The sequence below is a fragment of the Streptopelia decaocto genome (assembly GCF_964273445.1).
Source record: "Streptopelia decaocto genome assembly, chromosome: 1".
Classification (NCBI taxonomy): Eukaryota; Metazoa; Chordata; class Aves; order Columbiformes; family Columbidae; genus Streptopelia; species Streptopelia decaocto.
The window spans coordinates 113,161,426-113,179,758 of record NC_138663.1 but is presented as its reverse complement, the minus strand read 5'-3'; the positions used below and the strand labels follow the sequence as shown (position 1 = coordinate 113,179,758).

General features: G+C 38.5%; 1 protein-coding gene across 1 annotated transcript in view; it reads right to left on the bottom strand.

Moving 5' to 3' along the window:
* Nucleotides 1–3,052: 3,052 nt before the first annotated feature.
* Nucleotides 3,053–18,333, bottom strand: part of SYTL5 (synaptotagmin like 5) — a gene marked incomplete at its 5' end in the record, with an annotated part of 55,044 nt that continues 39,763 nt past the window's right edge. Inside the window, 8 exons of the mRNA XM_082052099.1 lie at nt 3,053–3,842; nt 4,465–4,673; nt 7,177–7,312; nt 8,836–8,944; nt 12,623–12,784; nt 14,985–15,087; nt 15,926–16,104; nt 17,080–17,145. Of these exons, the coding sequence (XP_081908225.1) occupies nt 3,700–3,842; nt 4,465–4,673; nt 7,177–7,312; nt 8,836–8,944; nt 12,623–12,784; nt 14,985–15,087; nt 15,926–16,104; nt 17,080–17,145 (1,107 nt within the window). The 3' untranslated portion in view covers nt 3,053–3,699. The remainder of the gene's footprint in view (nt 3,843–4,464; nt 4,674–7,176; nt 7,313–8,835; nt 8,945–12,622; nt 12,785–14,984; nt 15,088–15,925; nt 16,105–17,079; nt 17,146–18,333) is intronic.

Genomic DNA, 18,333 nt, shown 5'->3' with positions numbered 1-18,333 from the left:
GATCTGATGCTCATCATCTCTCTGTGGCTCATTTGAGGCAGAGTGTGATACCTATTACATGCTACCATAATGCAGAATTGTCACAGCTAACCTACAAGGTAATTTCACTGTAGTACTCCAAATCCCATCAAAGGCAAACACCCCTGCCTTGGCCGAAATTACTTCCCAGGTGAAATGGTTCCTTTCATAGGCTGAACTGCAGTTGACACCTACAATCTGTTCATAGCCCCATCTATAATTTCAGGTAAAGGCTCACAGTGAAATTTTGGTCCTTTGGACAGAAATGGCAGAACTTAAAGCCTGCAAATGAGCTGGGTGACACTTTCCAGATGAGTCCACTCATCACAAACTCTACCACAGGACCAAAACAGGCAGAAGTTGAATTATTAAAGCACAAACTACTTCCTTTCAAAGCAAGACTTCATTTAGCTAAAATGTTCATGCTTAGTAGGTTAAAAAATACCATGCAAAACTGAGACAAACTCTTGTACTCCAGGTAAAAGGTTTTGTTCCATTCAAAATAATTTTAAGGTTTTCAAGTTGCCAAGAGAAAAAAGTTTCCATTTTGGAGGATTTTTTGTGTTACTATTGTTTTTCCCATTTTCACCATCAAAATGAAACAAAACCAATTCATTCAACTGCCTGTGTTCCTCTACAACTCTACCTGGAATTTTACTCTGAAGAATCATTTTCTTCAGATTTAACAAGCTTTACCTTTTCAATCAACTTTCAGCAAGCGAAAAATCAAGCTTGTGTCTCCATATCAATACAATATTATTATTCCCCAAATAAAAGCAGGTTTGCAGTACAAACAACAAAGACAACTCAGACTGATTGTGTTAAAGAGAGAGGTAGTTTAGGTGCCAGAAGTTTCAGCTTGGGACATGCTGATACAAAAAAAAAAAAAAAAAAAAAAAACAACCTAATCTTAAAAAAAGACTTATGATAAGAAAAATGTCATATAATGTATGTGCTTGATATTTGTGCCCTAATTTATCATCTCACAGCATCTGTGGCATACAATTAAAAGCCAGCTAAAACTAGACTAGACTTGCTTCACTGCCCCATTTGAGCAGGACTTCAGAAGAAAAAGAACAGATACAGAAGGAAAATGAAGTCCACATTCTTGATCAACTACTGACTTTTGGTTCCTAAACAGAGATTTTCTAAGGCAACTTTATTTTCAAAGATGACTTGGTAATTTCGGAAAATTGGGGGTGTCAAACTGGGCAAGCAATACCTCCAATGACTTTTAAAATTCCTATCAGAATTTTAATAGAAAATAATTGTAATGAAACAATTTGTTTTGTTATAACGAAGATACTGTTTTTAACAAAAATAAGTATTTTTTAAAATCTAATAACATTAGGATTTTAAAACACTGATTGATTGTAAATTTCCCCACAGTTTCAAGCCACTCAAACCAAAACCAGCATAAAATATCTAAAAAAAAAAAATAAAAGAGAGAGAGAAATGGAAAGGACATTATGTTTTAAGGCAGGAGTGTCAAACTCATTTTCACCAGGTGCCACATCAGCCTCACAGTTGCCTTCAAAGGGCAGAATATAGTTTTAGCACTGTATAAATGTAACTGTTCCTACAAAATGAGGTTTGGCACCCCTGTTTTAAGGTTTTGGATTCAGGTCTAAACACATGTATGGAATTGTACCATAGGAGAGCTATAAATATCAACATTTCAGCTGCAGCTACCAGTTCATATTCTGTTGTTCAATCTAGATGTCTTGCAGTTTCTGGATTGTGAAGAACAACATTTGTAACTCTCAAACAAATTAGATTCTACAGTCTACATTCTTCACAGAAATCTTTGAATACTTTGAATACATTATTTGAAAGTCTGGTTTTTTTTCCAGTAATTTAAGTAAAGGTTATGTGTCCATATATTTCAATTTCTTTCCTTAGTACTAATACTACATTCCTTCCAAAATTAAAACATTTAGGGGAAAAAAATAAAAGAGATAAGGATAGCTCTAGACAAATTTACCTGTTCTAATAGGAAGCTATGTTCTAATTCTGGAAAATTCAGAGGAATGTTATTCACTCAGTTTACTGATCTTTGTCTTGTACCCTGAGCAATCACATGCCATGCTATTATATTATTATCCAATCTTGCAAGCAGACGTGCTGTCCTTGAAAAGAGATTATAATCTCATCTCATTATGGTAGGACTGGCCCTCAACAACTATTCGAAACAACGTAAATGTCCTGAGTTGGAGGGGACCCACAAGGATCATCGAGTCCAACTCCTGTCCCTGCACAGTACAACCCCACAGTTCACACCATGTGTCTGAGGGCTTGTCCAGTCTTTTCTTGAACACTGTCAGGCTTGGGGCCGTGACACCTCCCTGGGGAGCCTGTTCCAGTGCTCCACCACCCTTTGGGGGAAGAACCTTTTCCTAATGTCCAACCTAAACCTCCCCTGGCACATCTTCCTGACATTCCCTCGGGTTCTGTCATACTTTTCACATATAACCTCCATAAGTCCTCAAAGGATGTGAGATCTAAGTAGGTGTAAAAACACTTTAGGAAACCACATAGCAAAATTATTCTTTTACAATTGTCATGGTTAAAAAGATTAAACTGGCCAAACCCCACCCTTATCATTAAATGCACTGATAGTTCATAGAGGTATGTACAGGAGAAAAAAGTCCTACTCTAGTTAACAATTGACATGTGTGGGCATGCCTGAATGGGATCCCAGCCCATTCGGAAAAAACTTCCACAGTTGTGCAAACCATTCTGGCATGTGATTCGATCAGGTCACTTTACCACACAATCTGTTGAATCGAGGTCTTGGTTAACTATGTCCAAACCCAGTATGTGTCTCATCTCAGCACCTCATCAGATGGGGACAGGCATGTGAACATATTCCCTCTGTTCAATGACATCAGAAGATGTTGGCTAGAGCTGTCAATCGAATGAAAAACACAGTAATACCAAGTAGTTGTGGAAACTGTTTGGGAATTTGTTATGATTTATTTTCATCAGAGGTTCTTTGATTACGTTGACCAAGTCTGCCTTTTATACAGTGCGTTAGAACAACCCAGAGCATGCCAGAACACCAGTGTTGTGTACCAGCTCACCTGCTGCCTATTTCCAGTGTGCAACACAACACACTGGTCTTCCTTGGGCTGGTTGGTCCCAAGCCTGCTCTCCTGCACACTGCACAGCCCAACAAGCAAACGTGATAAAGAAATTATGTTTGTTATCCATCATAACATTATGGCTTTTTATCTTTCACATACCAAAGCACAGACTCACTGTGAATCTGCTTGTACTGTATCACTGCTGCGTTCCACGCCATCTTTGACCCAGAAGGAGACACGTAAACAGGGCATTACTCACTAAATGACTAACTGCAGAATGTGCTCACTCCATGCCTGCCACAGGTAGAGGTGCTCACCAGCAGAGCACCGGTCACCAGAAGGGACAGGGAATACCAGTCCGATCTCTGTGCAAGGTCAAGTTCTCACTGGCTTCAGGAGGAACATAACCCATACAAGAAGCCTGGGTTAAAAACTTGCGCATGAAAGTGCAGAATGCATTAAAATCTCACTCAGAGCCTTAACATCCAAGGCAAGGAGTACAACCCTTCCCCACTTTCAAATGGGCAAAGTGACAAGAGCCTGAACACCACTCAAGTCAGGAGCACCTCTGGTACCCCTCAAGAGTTAAAGTCTTTCAGAGTCTGCGTTTTCCCATGCTGGATCTCAGCATTAATATCCCCTCCACAGGAGCTCCAGGACTGTCAATCATCTTCTGCCAGAGGTGCTGCTCTTCCCCTTGCGAGTCCATCCAGTCAACCTCCTTGCCATTACTTACACCTGTCAATTACAAAAACATGAGGCATTTTGGCATATCAGTAAGTAGTTCCTTCATATCCTTGCTCATTCGGTCCCACAGCGTACAAGAAAGATGACAAGCAATTTACACTGCCACCTTGCCACCTGTACAGGGAGTTATGCTGACACCAGGTAGCTCCTGGAGAGCACCAGTTTGCCATTACACTCCTTTGTGGCATGTGGGCAGAGGCACACAAACCTCCACAGTCTGCACCACAAGGAACTTTCTCCTAAGAGAGGAGGAATGGACCCACACTGCTTCCAGATCACACCATAATCAGCAGAAAGGCTGTTGCTGGACCAAAGCAGTCTCCTCCTCCTCACTGGGGTGTTAAGAAACACTTTCAAGGTATTCCCCATTCTTCTAGCCTGTACAGAAGTACAACTGGGCCCAAAAGTTTTGGGTCTTACTCAAGAGTAAGTAAGTAAAGAACTAAAACATCTACAGATTACCTGTTGCCTTCTCTCCCTTTTCAGTTTCCCCAAGTTTCCATATACTTTCCATACATTCAGTAGCATTTCTGTCCCTCGTACACATGAATCATGTAGGATGGAGAAGAAGAGCAGAATAAGAAATGCAATCACCAGTCAGGTGGGATCTTACCATTTCCAGTGCTCAAACGGACCCCTCCCAAAAAAATGTTACTGGAGAGTGACTCCTTGTCCCACACAGTTAGTTCTAGGCAGACGTTACGTATATCCCTTGAATTCAGGCCACTGAATGCAAAGGTATGATTCCACTGGGGGTTCACGCTCTTTTTTATTATGGGAGTTTTGTGTTTTGTAGCTTTGCTGTCATCTGGAAGAAGGTATCTAGGAGAGAGGAAAAAAAAGGAAAATTCAATATGTAGACAGGATGTCACAATAGTCATAAAGAATTACAAACATGTAGAGACCCAAATGAGATCAGGACTCTACTCCCCGCTGTTATTAAATTGAGCGTATACCTGAACTGCATATTTAGCATTTGTGGTCTTACAGCTATAGTGTCAGTTATCACCAGCAAAAACAAATTAGGTCTCCTTGCCCCATTCCTTGGCTCTTAACCACAAACTTTTTACTTCAGTGAGACAAAATATAGACAGGATCATAAAATTGTTGGCCAGAAGAGGCCTCTGGAGTCACCCAGTCCAGTCTCTGTCTCACAGCAGGGCAGAAAGTCCTCCAGAAAGAAGTAGAAATGCTGGATAAGGAAGGAATTTCAGCAGTTTAGCACCAGTACTTTGAATTCCCTAACACCCTACTGAGTGCAGAAACACTTTTAGTGGTGAATTTCTTTAGTGAAACTAAGAGAACTTAATATGTTAGCTGAAAATCAGAGGCCTGTACAAATTTTCATAGTCTGTACCTTCAGCTCCTTCAGCAAAGCTAATGAAATGACTGTGTGGTTGCATATAAATACTAAAGGGTAACATGTACTATAGTAATGAATCACTAGAGCTGGATCAGGATTCCGCTGCAAGTTTTTACTTGACAACTAGCAAGAGCTTGTTTACTGCAGGGGGCTAATAAGGGCTGTTATGTCAACTTATCATCCCAAGCTAGTCTGAAGCTAACAGTGCAGATCAGAATGCTGCAGCACCTCAACTTGTTTGTGGCAACTTCATTATGCATTTGGCGATGACACATAACAGAGAAATAGTTCAAGGAAAACAAGACTCCCGTTCACTGTACTGAATAATCCATGTCAGCAACAGCAAACACCACTAACTAAAGAGAGTCCAGAGACTTATTTGCCACACATTGCTACTGCTAATGTGAAAAGGCTTTGGCAACATTTTCTCCTTGAAGCCTGTTGCAAGCTCCAGGTAAGAACACATTGTAGTGGGATCAGTCTATTCAGTAAAAGAAAATGCCTTCACATATACCAGGCAAAGAGAGATGGCATGGGAGAATAAATACATGGAAAGAATAGTTCAAAATTCTTCATGAAGTGTATGAGCTGAGTGATAGTTTGAAGCACACTACAAGATCAAGATAAATTCTCAGCTCCACCAGGGAATTAAGGGCAGGATAGTCACCATTTAGTAACAGCACTCAAACTGTTAGAAATTAACTACAGCGTATTTAAAAATCAGCAACTCTGAATGCTAGCACTGAGAGCAAAAACTGGCAAAGTCTTTAAGCTATCCATTATTTCTTAAATGTAATATTTCAGATGGATAACTTACATTTATGAAAAAAAAACAATGTAATGAGGCATGCAGGATTATATTAATTTTATTGAAAGGCAAGTATATCCTATATGTAACATTTTCTATCTAGTTTGGCTTTTGAATGTCCAACACAAAATGCTGCTTATCTAATAAAAACATGCATATATGTCATACTACATATATTTTTATGTACGCACATGCATACAAGTGACACAGACCTTAAATTTTTCAAAATGAAGCATCTTTAAAATCCAACCTGAAAGTCATCAGAGCAGAATTTTTAAACATCTTCTGTCAAAGAATATTGAATGTTGACAACGAGACAGAATTAGAGTTAAGACACTATGTTTGAAGCCAGGGATAGGCTGCCTGGGAACCCTCAGGGTTTAAATGTGTTCCTTGACACTATACCGCATGCCAAAGAACTTTCCCAGTTAAGCACTAGAAAAAAACCCAAAACTGTTTATAGTGTAAGAGAGAAAAGTTTTTTCTCATTTAGCATATTTACTTGAATCAAACCAGAATTTCTTCACACAGATAATGAATATTCTCTTTCTATATGTTTCAGGTGACCTCTATTAGAAAGAGCCTCATCGAGCATGCCTGCTTTTATAGGTGTTATTTGCAGTTTTACAAGGAATCCAAACAGACTTGTATCTTTCTGAAACAAGTTTCTTACTCAGGACATAGCCTGGCTATTCCTCTTAGTAAAAATTACATACTATTTCAATTTCCTGAAAATGTAAATGGTATAATCTCTAGTGTGAGGGCTCTAATTTACAACTTCTTGCCTCCAGGAGTGATGAATATTCACCTGCCCCTCTCTGTCGACTCAGTGGAAATGTTTTCTTTTACTAAATGTTATATTCTATAGCAGTGTGCACATTAGCACAGTGGACACTTCTGTATGAATGGTTCCATACCATTTGACTGACTGGTGTTTATATATGATTGAATTTAACCACTGGGACAAGTTGTACCTCTCTGCCCTTATTCTGTAGCACCCTTCCCTTCAGCATACCACTTCAAGGTGCTAGTCGCTTTTCAGGACTGACACTCCATACATATATATACAGATATACTGAAAAATAAAAAGGGTCAGCCAAAACATGATACAGCAAAGCCATAAAAAAATGGGGAGAAAAAAACAAAACACAGACCCTTTCACGAAAGTGTCAGATGTGCCTCCTGATTTCACTGCTGTTAAATTCTTTGCTTCTTTGATGAGGACTTCTAATATACCTCCACATGGCATGTGGGACTCCCCCTTTTTTCCTTTTTTAAAGCTCTTCTTTCCTATACGTAGAAAAGAGTCGCAACATCATAATCAGAAATTATATACACACTGCTAGACTGATTTGGAAATGTAAATTGTCTTAGCTAGATTTTTTTTTTTTTAATAATTTACTGCAATGGCATTAAAGTATTCCTTAGGAGGATATTCTAATTATCTATGGGTAGAGAAACTAAGAAGGCAGGGACAGAAAAATAACTCCATATTTGACAAAGAGCTTGACCATGTAAATAGCTAGTCCTTACTAGACACAACAGAGCGCCCTATCTGAAGTGCCATCTAAATGTAAGTATTTGTGGGTTACTGTGCTGAACACAAAGGGCTGCACATCCTCTAAGTCCTATGCTTTTTCAGAATCCACTTCTACCACTGATGTTAAGGCAGCCTCACACCACAAGCAAGGTATAAAGGCAAAGCTTAAAACGCAGAAGTACGCCACTTGAATTCCATGTTTGAAGACACAGTGCTCCTTGGAGACCGTGACAAAGGACACGGTGCTCACTGACACGCTGCTGGTTTTGAACAGCAGCATGAAGACATGGGTACTTGCTGCTTCTGCAGATTCCGAGAGGCTTATCAGCAGGGATTGTACACACTGATGTGGGCTGAAAACATCAGAAAAAAAATCAGGAGTGATGTTAAAATGTACTAATTAAAAAAAAAAAAAAAAAAATCAGATGGCGTATATCTGGACTTTTCAGCTAACAATTAGCTTTTAAGAGAAAATCTTGGAATTCCTGCTAGCAGAGGGAGAGTTATCTGCCAAAAAAAAAAAAAAAAAAAAAAAAAGAGAAAGAAAAAGAAAATGTCTGATACATCTATCAAATCTTAATGCTAGCAAGCAATACTATCACTAAGACAGTGATATACCTGTCGTCTGGTACACTTGAGTGCTACTCAGTGATTGCATTAATTTCAGATGATTGCTGTTCCTCATGCTAATATAATGCAAAGAGTTAGTAACTATTTCCTCCTGTTCACTGTTGATGAAAATAATGGCTTGCCCTAAAAAATTCAAATAATATTTTGCAGGACTGAATTACAGTAATAATACAGTAAAACTGAGCAGAGGTAAAGCAGTGTGAAAAAAGACTGAAAACGAGAAGATAGGTAATCTTAAGGATAATCCAGCATGAAAAACTAAGTGAAGTCTGTTACTTTTATCAGCTATACACTGTGTATAACTAGCTGAACAAAGAACCTACAGACTATGATGCAGACAATTTATTTCTATGTGGCTGTCCTCAATCATGTTACCTAATGTCTGAATTTTTTTAATTAGGTCACAGCCATACATCAGTATTTGACTGCACACTCCTGTTCCCTTCTTTCTCCTTGAATTCAATTTAAGTGAAGAGGATGGAGCAGGAAAAATATATTCATGGTTCAAAATTCCCACAGATAAAGACAACTACTATATTTAAGTATGATTTCAATCTTCACAAATACCTTTACTTCACCCTAGGTGAGGATTTTTACTACTCGAAGGGGTGTTATCATATGCTGCCATTAATGTTTGCTTTACCTTGAAACTGCCCTAGAGGAAGCATTAGGTTTCTGTCTGGGGGAATGTAACGTAAAACAACTGTCAGTTCTCCTTTATATTGAAGACCAATGTCTGTCACTACCTCCACCTGAAAAGAAAAAAAACAAACAGAAATACAGCTAAGTTTAATCATTCATGTTCTCAATTTGATTTTAATTCTGTTGTACCAATATAGTGTTTGAAACACTTCTTAAACATATACCAGCCCATTTTTAGATAAATACACATTCCAGATTGAATGCAATCACATTTTAGAAAATTTTATGAGGTAGGGAGTGTAAGCTCTCAGAAGAATAAAGCCACACAGCATCAGACACTGTTCAGTGAACATGCAGAAGAGATACCTACCACGAATAAGTGAAGCAAACAAACAGAAAAAAAACCCTCAATCTTATTTCTGCACATATAAACTGTAGCTAATTTAAGTTGACATTCAGCTCTTATTTCCCCTAATCAGAATTTTAAACCATAATTGGTTCCATGTATTTTAGAGGAGTCACTCCTGAGTCATTATTGGAATGGAGGTGTGGGGAACCAAGGCAAGGGAAGAGAGCAGAGTCCAGCTCTGAAATAGAAAAGCTTCTTGAAAAGTGCTGTTCTCAGCATCCTTTTCCATTTCTATACAACTACTATTTCTGCATCTTTCTGTCTTACAAACATTTGAATCTTGCCCAGATATCATGAGTTCAGTGCTTTTCAGAGCATCCTTGTTAAAAGAACATTAGGCCTTCACTGACATGTACTGAACTTCCATTTGCATAGCAAGAAGTTGGAAACTACATTTTAGAACAATAGATGCAACACAGAGAGAACATGTTACGCCAGTTCAGACTGACCTCTAGAAAAACAAACTGCAGTGAAAAAAGAAGCCTTGCACATTTACATTAGAGATCAGGTCTATGAAAAACTCAGGCAGATGGTGACCTTGCTCAGCGATACCCAGTAATGGAGGTGGGACTATGCAGATGCTTCCATTTCTGCACATGCGTCAGTGCTCAGGTTTGGGTACAAATCAACAAATCTTCCTCATCTCTCAACAGGGACAAAGCACGTGTATAAAGAAGAAAGGACCCCTGAGTGCTGAGAGACACACACCGAGGTACCACAGAAGTCTTTAAAGAACTGCTTATAGACAAATGCCTGATCTGTGAGAGCATTTATCTGCAATGCATTCAGCTTGTTTCCTAACAAGCCAGGGAGGTCAGAATTCTATTATCAAGAGCAAACATAAAAAAAAGCCCCACCAGAAATACATACAGAGACATGAACAGAGTCAGCACTGCCTTCCTATCACAGACCCCAGGCTAAGGCACTGACTGTGCTTACTGGAGCTGAGTCTCTGCACAAGGATGGGGACAGGGTACAAAGCGATTTTAGTGAAAACAACATGGCACTTTTGTGACTTTGAAGCACTTTCACAGCAACTCGGGCATTCCGGCACTGACTCGGACTAAAACGATCCTGTCTCCACCACTGTTTGATGCCAGTTGCTACAACAGATGACAAAAGATAACCTGTAGCAAACAGCTGTGGAATAATTTGTACAACTTCTAAATCTTGCCAGTCAGGCAGCTCACTTATGGTCTGAACTATGCAAGTTTAGGATCAAGTTTCCCATAAAGACAGCAAGGATTATTTTTTCTGTTCTACTGGTAAGCAAGTGATGGTATAAGTTCTTAGGTCAGGAGCAATTTGTCAGCCTAACCCCCAAAACCCACATAGAACAGGGCTCTAGACTCTGCCTCCTTTTTAACCACAGAACTATTTTATCTTACTTTTCTGATCTAACCACACTCCTCTTGAAAACAGACATTCTATGCTCATAGAATAAAAATGTCTTAAAGTCTCCAACCTTTTCACTAAAGCAGCTAAATGATTCATGATAGAACAAATAAAGCACTGTAATAAAGCACTGTAATAAAGCCCAGGAAATGTTTCACTGCCATTCCTGTCTTTGTCAGGCAGTTCGTATGGGAGAACAGCATGTGACTTGCATGTATATTAACCTGTGCTTTTTAAAAATGCAAAATGCAATAATTGATATTAAAAAATATTATATTTACTGATCAAAAATCTTAGCAGCATTTTAAGTTTAGAAATACTATTTATAACAACTTAGAAGGCAGACAAGACCAACTCTGTGTTTGCTTTCTTTGGTAAAAAAGAACTCATGTAAAAATCCATTTAATGGGTTTGGAAGTAATCAGAAAACACCTTCCAGCTGGAATAGGTGAAATGCATAGCACCTCATTACTTTTTTCCTGAGCAGGACAGATTCATGACTGTTTTGGTTTTGTTTTGGTTTTCCCCATTAGGATTAAAAGAAACCACCCATACACAAACCCCCAAAGATTGACATGAGATGACAAGGAGACTACTGCACTATAAGAAGCGCAATTTCTGACCAACATTGCATACAAACTGCAAGCAAAACAAATACTAGATGTGTATCTTATTTTTGTAAACTTGTGAGTATAAATAAGAGCAGCCTTTGACACCAGCCAGATCTACGAAAGAGACGTAGTAGATATCTATTCTACTTCAAAAGCAGACCCAATGGAAGTAACTTAGATGAAGCAAGCTTGTAAGGAGGCAGGTATAATCCTGGCCTGGCCACGGTGCTGACTGAAACATGTTTGCCATCATTAGCCACGTTTTCGTCCTGGTCTCACCTTGTCTGGACCATCAAGGAAGAGCTAGTGGTCACCCTTGTTAGCAAAGCTGAACTAGGAAACTGGGAATGATTTTCCTTGCCACTTTTAAAGTGTGAGGTGTGTAAGTGTTCAAAGAAGAGACCAGTTTCCTTATGTAGCTTCTGGCAAATTATCTTAATAAAGTATAAATTTGTGACAGTTTAGATGTAAGCCCCACAAAGGGTTATACTCTGAAATCAATTATATAGCAATCAGATCCCTCTCCCACCTGAGAGAAAGGCACAAATCAAACACAGTCTCCTGAAACTCCAAATATAACACTATTTCCTGGAACATAATGAACACAGAGCAAACAAGTCACCTGAGTCTATCTCCACACCACTTGCAGTACAACCTTGGAAAAATACTCTTTCTGAAACGGCAATTTAAACTTCTGGAATTTCTGGGGATTCTGGCTTCTGCAGGAGCAAGCAATGCTGAAGCCTTTAATCCTCTAGCTCACAATAGCTCTTTGAATCTCTTCCAAAAATAAACACCTTTGCCAAAGCAGGGGGTGCCCTAGAGAGAGAAGTCATTCTGTCCTTAGCCAAGTATAATGCAAGGCCTGTTTCACAGACCAAGTGACTTGCCTGCTGAGAAGCCTTATCTTGCACCTTCCTAGTTAAGGTGAGTAAGAGATTAAGAAGTTATTTTGTCACAGCTGAAAGGTGTAGAACACTTTGAACTGAAACAAAGAAAATCTTTTTATTTTAATAAACTGTTAAGGGTTGGATAGGGGGAAGTAGTAGCACAATCCTTTGGTTTATGTACTACTTTTAAAAAAAATCAATTTGTTTACTAGGTCATTTCTACACTGCAGTTTACTACAAGATGAATTTATAGTTTATTTAAAAGTGAGGGTATTTTTGTTGATTTTTAAGTAGCCAATCACATGTAATGTTTCATGAAGACTTGAAAAACAGTATGTTTTGATTGAATAAAGAACAAAGGTATTATTTTATTACCATTAAACACTCAGAGACACTGTTAAACAAACATGTTCCAAAGGAAAAATAACTAAACCTTGCTAAATTTGTTTCAGAGCACCTTCACTGGCCCCTGGAAACCCTTACCTTGGGCTGGAGCACAAACCACTCATCACCCTGACTTTCGAAGTTCCAGGAATCAAACGGAATTTCCACCTCCCCAAGGAAGCTGTTGTGTCCAAATCTGTCATAGTGCCAGACAGAAAGCTGCAGGGTCCTGGTTTCTAGCTGTGTGTGGCTGATGACATACTACCAACAGAAAAAGAGAAAAAGAAAACTCTCAGAATAAGCAGAAATAATAGTTTCCACAAAGACACTTACAACTCTAGCTCAATATCAGGAATCCCACGGCAGCTAACAAAAGAAGCATAAAACAGATTTGTTTCCTTTGCAAACAAGATTGATCTAGCCAGAAAGCTCATAATGTTAATGTTAAACCTAACTCTTTTCTTTGCAGTATATATCCAATGGTAATTCATATTACTATCATGATTGTGTATTTTCTGTATTATTTACTGGGTATATATGACTATAAAGCAATTTGTGATTATTAAAATGATGATCCTGTAAATTTCTTATAAGTTTGTGTAAAAGACAAAGATCAACATCAAAGTTCAGTTCATAAGAAGAAACCCCACTGGCTCTTTCACCCCTAAAGAGAGTCTGCCTTTACACTACTTTATGGAAATTGTCTCCTCTCATTTTCAACTGTGTCTTTTGTAACTTATGAAAAATTGTTCTGAAAACAAGTAAAACTGCATCTGCAGAGCATGCACCAAGCGTATCAGTCTTAGTAACCATTGATGGTTGTGAAAGCTATTAAAAAACTCCTCTGAAGAAACATAATATTCTAGCAAATACACAGAAAATTATAAACATCTGGAATTCTATCTCTGGACACTCTACTTTTAGCAAAAGGCCCATTAATTCCCCGAAATTCACTCTTCTCCTAGTGTTAGCTGAAGAGACCCAGATGTCTTCATTTTTTGCATCAGGAACAATGTCTAGACATGGAGACATATTCTCCAAAAACTGAAACAGTCAAGTCAGTTGGCAAAGTCACACAAGTACGTTATTCATGTATAGATATGTCTACAATGCTTAATCCTAGATGCCAGCAGTACCACTGTGAGAGATGTCACATTTAGCAACAATGAAATAAAAGTCAAAGGGAAGAATTGCACAGGTATAATTTTGTTTGTTTGTTTGTTTTAACAGTAGTTACAGCTTGGATGAACAGATGTAGCTCTTGCTCACTTAACCACAATACAAATAAGCCCACATTGTTACAGTTGGCATTTTTAACAAGCTGCTAGGTCCTATGTTCACCAAGTTCCCTACTAGCAGACATGTCCAGTACTAACTATGTTCCTTGCTAAATTGAGTCTAGCACCTTTGTTTCCAGTTCAGGTAAGTCTTAACTTTACTAAAAACCATTTAGAAATGAGGCTATACAAGAGACTTTGCCTTGGCAGGCAGTCTGGCTAGGCCAAGTGAGTATAAGTCTGCAAAACGGTTTTGTAGTCAGGGTAAGCCAAGTGTACTGGCCAGGGAACATCAATTAGCCTCTATTATAACAAGTTTATTTTAAAACATCACCAAAGTTACCAAAAAAGAAAAAAAAAATCCGGAGAAACTAAAGAGTTTCTGGCCTCATGACAGCCAGCTGGGGTAACTCTTGTCAATCGACAAGATGGAGAAGCACCAAGAGCTTTGTGGTCCAGGTGCCAGACAAGCAGCGAACTGGACAGAAGCTCTGCCATTCCCAGCTGCACCACAGAGCCAAGGAGGTGAATAAGCAGCTCGTGAGGAGCTCAAAATAGTTCAGCCTCTGCAGCAGACGTGGGTAAAAGGCAAAGAAGGAAAGAGCCTGGGCGCTGTGCTCCACCAGTCCTCGAGGGAGTAATCTGTCGTTGTCTTTTGCAACAGAAAATGAACTTTTCCACAGCTTTTTTTTAGGAAGGCAGGGAGTGAAGCTGTTGCTGGCATTTTATTATCAAAGTCAGTTCTACTTCAAAAATAAATGAAAATCTCCAGAGAAATTCAGATCTTGCTGCAAAAGTTTATTTTCTCTTTGAAATCAGTTAGACTGGAAGTTTCAAACTAGGTCTAATTCAGCATTAGTTGCTAACTTAGGGTATATAAAATCTTCAAGGTGCTTTTAACATCTCTGAGATCAGATCACATGGAAACATCAACAATTTTGAAAAAGATCTATAAAAACTAATAGAAGCTCTATCTGTAAAAGGGAGAACCAAACAAAAACACTTCCTCAATGCTAAAGGCCAGAAATTACAACTCACATAATTACTAGATGCTTTTGGTTCAATACCTTCCCTTTGAGGCATCCCTTACAAATTCTAATCCCCACACTGGAACACATATAGCAAACACCTGTGAGCACAAGCAGAACATTCATTACAGCCTGAGAGAGAGACAGTGTTCTCACCTTCAGCGTTTCATTAAATTCTGGATTGGTGCTGTTACTCTTAATTTTGGTCTTGCGTTTACTTTGGCGTGACTTATCAGGCAGAAGGTATGCTTTGACATATCTGAAGACCAAGCAGTAAATTATTAGCAAGGAATAAAAATGACCAGTTTGAGTGAGGACCTGACATTGCTGCATCAGCAACCCATACGAGGAAATTAATTTTTTACAGTCTAAACAATGTACATGTGTAACAGAGAACGTGTGAAAAATGGAAAGGCATGGTTGTTATCTACAAACATATCAGTGTTAGTCAGACAGGGTCAGGATAACAAAAGGCAGAGCTAAATTAATTTACTCATTTTCAGAAATGCAGAAAGCTTTCCTAACACTTTCGCTTTTGTGAAACTGACTGGTTACATGTGACAGCACATACGCTGAAAATACAAGAGAATGAAAAACTTCGTACTTTACATATGATAGAATTACACATTATTAGAGACATGAATTATTACTTCCTGATGAGAGAATTTACATATTATACTGAAAACTATACTGGGAAGTTCAGAAAACATGGTCCTTACACAGTGAATCTATGGATGCGTGAACCAAAGTTCTCTATCCCTCCCTCCCTACAAAACATTACTCCTCTCATATAATTTATTTTTAATTCCAGAATTAAGAAATCAATACAACCTCCCTATTCCTTCATTTTTTTGGACTTTTACTATCAAACAGATCGATAAGTAAACTAAGTAATCCCAGGACATGCACACATTGCCTTAAAAAACATATTGAAATTGCATTTTCCACAGGGAATCCAAACCCAACTATCATCAAACTGCTGGCTTGTAGCAGCTGCATCCTATGAGTTCTCAGGCTCACATCACAGCCCCAGGCTACAGGACATGATGTGGTAGAGGACACCCCCAGCAGAGTTTAAGGAAATTCTTTGTGCTTACGGATCGGTCCTGTGCTTCTTCTCATCTGCAACAGCCAGGTTTCTGCAACTTTTCACCAGGATGTTGAGGGCACCTGTTTTGTAGCTGTAGTTGATGTTGAGAAGTATTTCACCACTGACCTTCACGTTGCCATAGTCACCAGTTTCACTATATACACTCAGCATACTGTTGATGCTAGTCTGGAGGGGGAGAGAAAAGGGACTTAGAGGCTTCAACAAATCACTCTTTTTCAGAATCTGTTTTTTTTCATACAGCCACAGCTTTGCGATACTGTCACACTTCTTAGGACTTGCTAGGAAAACAGATATACCATAAACCAGAAATACCACCATTTTATGCAAAAGGGAATAAGAACTATAATTAATAATAGCTTAAATGTCTAGACAGTTGATGTTTTTCCATGCAGGACTCAAACCTGTTTATAAACATGACAAATCTAAATTACCACCAGTTAATTCATGCATGAACTGAAAAGCAGACAGGCTACATAAATTGTAAGCTCATGTAAGTTCCAAGCAGAAAAAAAAAAAAAATATTTAAAAAATATATTAAAAAAAAAAAAAATCACCTCTCTGTCCCAGCTGTGCACCTAATTTTTCCTGAGTTTCATAAAACAGCTGCTGACAGAACCATTAGAAAAAGTTATAAGGATGTTTCCCATAATGGAGACTGTATAAATCCATGTTTGTTTAAAGTGACACCCATCTCTCATTAGCAATTCTAAAAGAATGAGCAAAATTTACTACCCACCATTTCTGAAATTTTCCTGAAGCCAAAAATGTTTAGCAATAATCCCACAAAATTTTCCACTGCAATGTAATACATCACTCCTCAAATCCTTTTTTACACTTATACCATGCACAATATTGCTGGGAGGATTTCCTCTTCCAAAAGATAACAATTAGGAAAGAACTAAATAGTTTTGAAAGAAAACCAGAGCATTGTGCACACTGCCAGAACCAAAGGCATTCGAGAAATCTGGTGCAGATTTTCTTTTGAGTCATTGAGCAAGATCACTCAAAAACATATATAACCATCCAAACCTTAACATGTAAGAAACCTTGTGAGACACACAGGTACAGCCTTCAACAAAAACGAACAAAAGAGAGAGAAACCTTAAAAGTAAGCTAAGCAGAAGTTTCAGGAGAACTCACAGTATCACCGTCTGTTTCAGGCACATTTAAATACGTCCATTTTCTGTCAGAGCCTTCTGGGGAGCTCTTTAAAGAAGGTAGTGCAAAAGGTCAAGAGAAAAGAGCATCAGATAGCTGTAATAAGAAAGACTAAGTGCAGCAATAAATCTTTACGTATCTAAAGGAAGTTTGTATTGCAAAGTCATAGCAGGCAAGAAAGAAAAATATCTCATCAAATCAGAGAAATGCTAAGTGTTTTCCCATATACTTCAAGTATTAAAGGATGCATGGCTCGAGGTAATTAAATAGAAATTAAATATCTGCTGTATCAAAATAAACAAATCACACTTTAGAACACCAACTCAGCAGACTTGGATTTGTATTGGATTGTATTTGGATTTGTTCTCATTTACATCTGCAAGAAATCAACTCTCACTTAAGGTAGTCAAAAAGCTAAGTATTCATGTATTTGCAGGATTGGCTTCTTTGTAAGAAATTGCAGTTTCTCTGTGGACTTTGTAAGAATAGATACAAATGCACACAAATGTTTAAACATGTCACTCTTTGGGAAAAAATACAGTAATAGAATATTGGTGGAAGCATTCCCCCCACCACCCCCTGCTTGCTAGAGCAGTATCTGGAAGTGTCACCAACAAGCTCAACAGAAACTACATCTTGATCTACCTCCATCCTTGTTGGCTGCAGGGAGGAAGGTAAAGGACAATCAAGGGGAAGAACCACACAAAAATAATCGGTCTGTGGCAAAACTCAACCCTCTAAGCATCTTGCCTAAGGGCCTTGCAGCACAGAAAGCTGGAGGGATAAGCAGGCCTGTGTCAATATGGTAAACAACAACAGACATGAAAAACCAAAACAAGCAATTATTACCCATAAAGTTAATATTTATGCACTGTGCAGAAACAATAAACGGCAAAAAAGGTGGGGTTTTGTATTTCTGCTGGCCTTCTTCATCCTTCATTAAAAAAACCCACAAAACCAAAAAACAAAATGAAAACAAACAAACAAAAAACCCAAAATGGCCTGTCCTTTTATTCCTTTGTACAATTGGCTGAAATTCCATGAACAGGACTGGTTAAAATCATTGGAGAATGAGCAACACTCACAAATGTGTCATATTTCCTCCTTTTCCTTACATGCCTCAAGCTAAATTCCAGCCTTTACCATTTCTGCATTTCCACCTCTAGTGTACGTGAAAGTGGGTATCCTTGGACACTGTTAGTTAACTTAACAGTCCCAAAATGTGCTGTAAAGTAC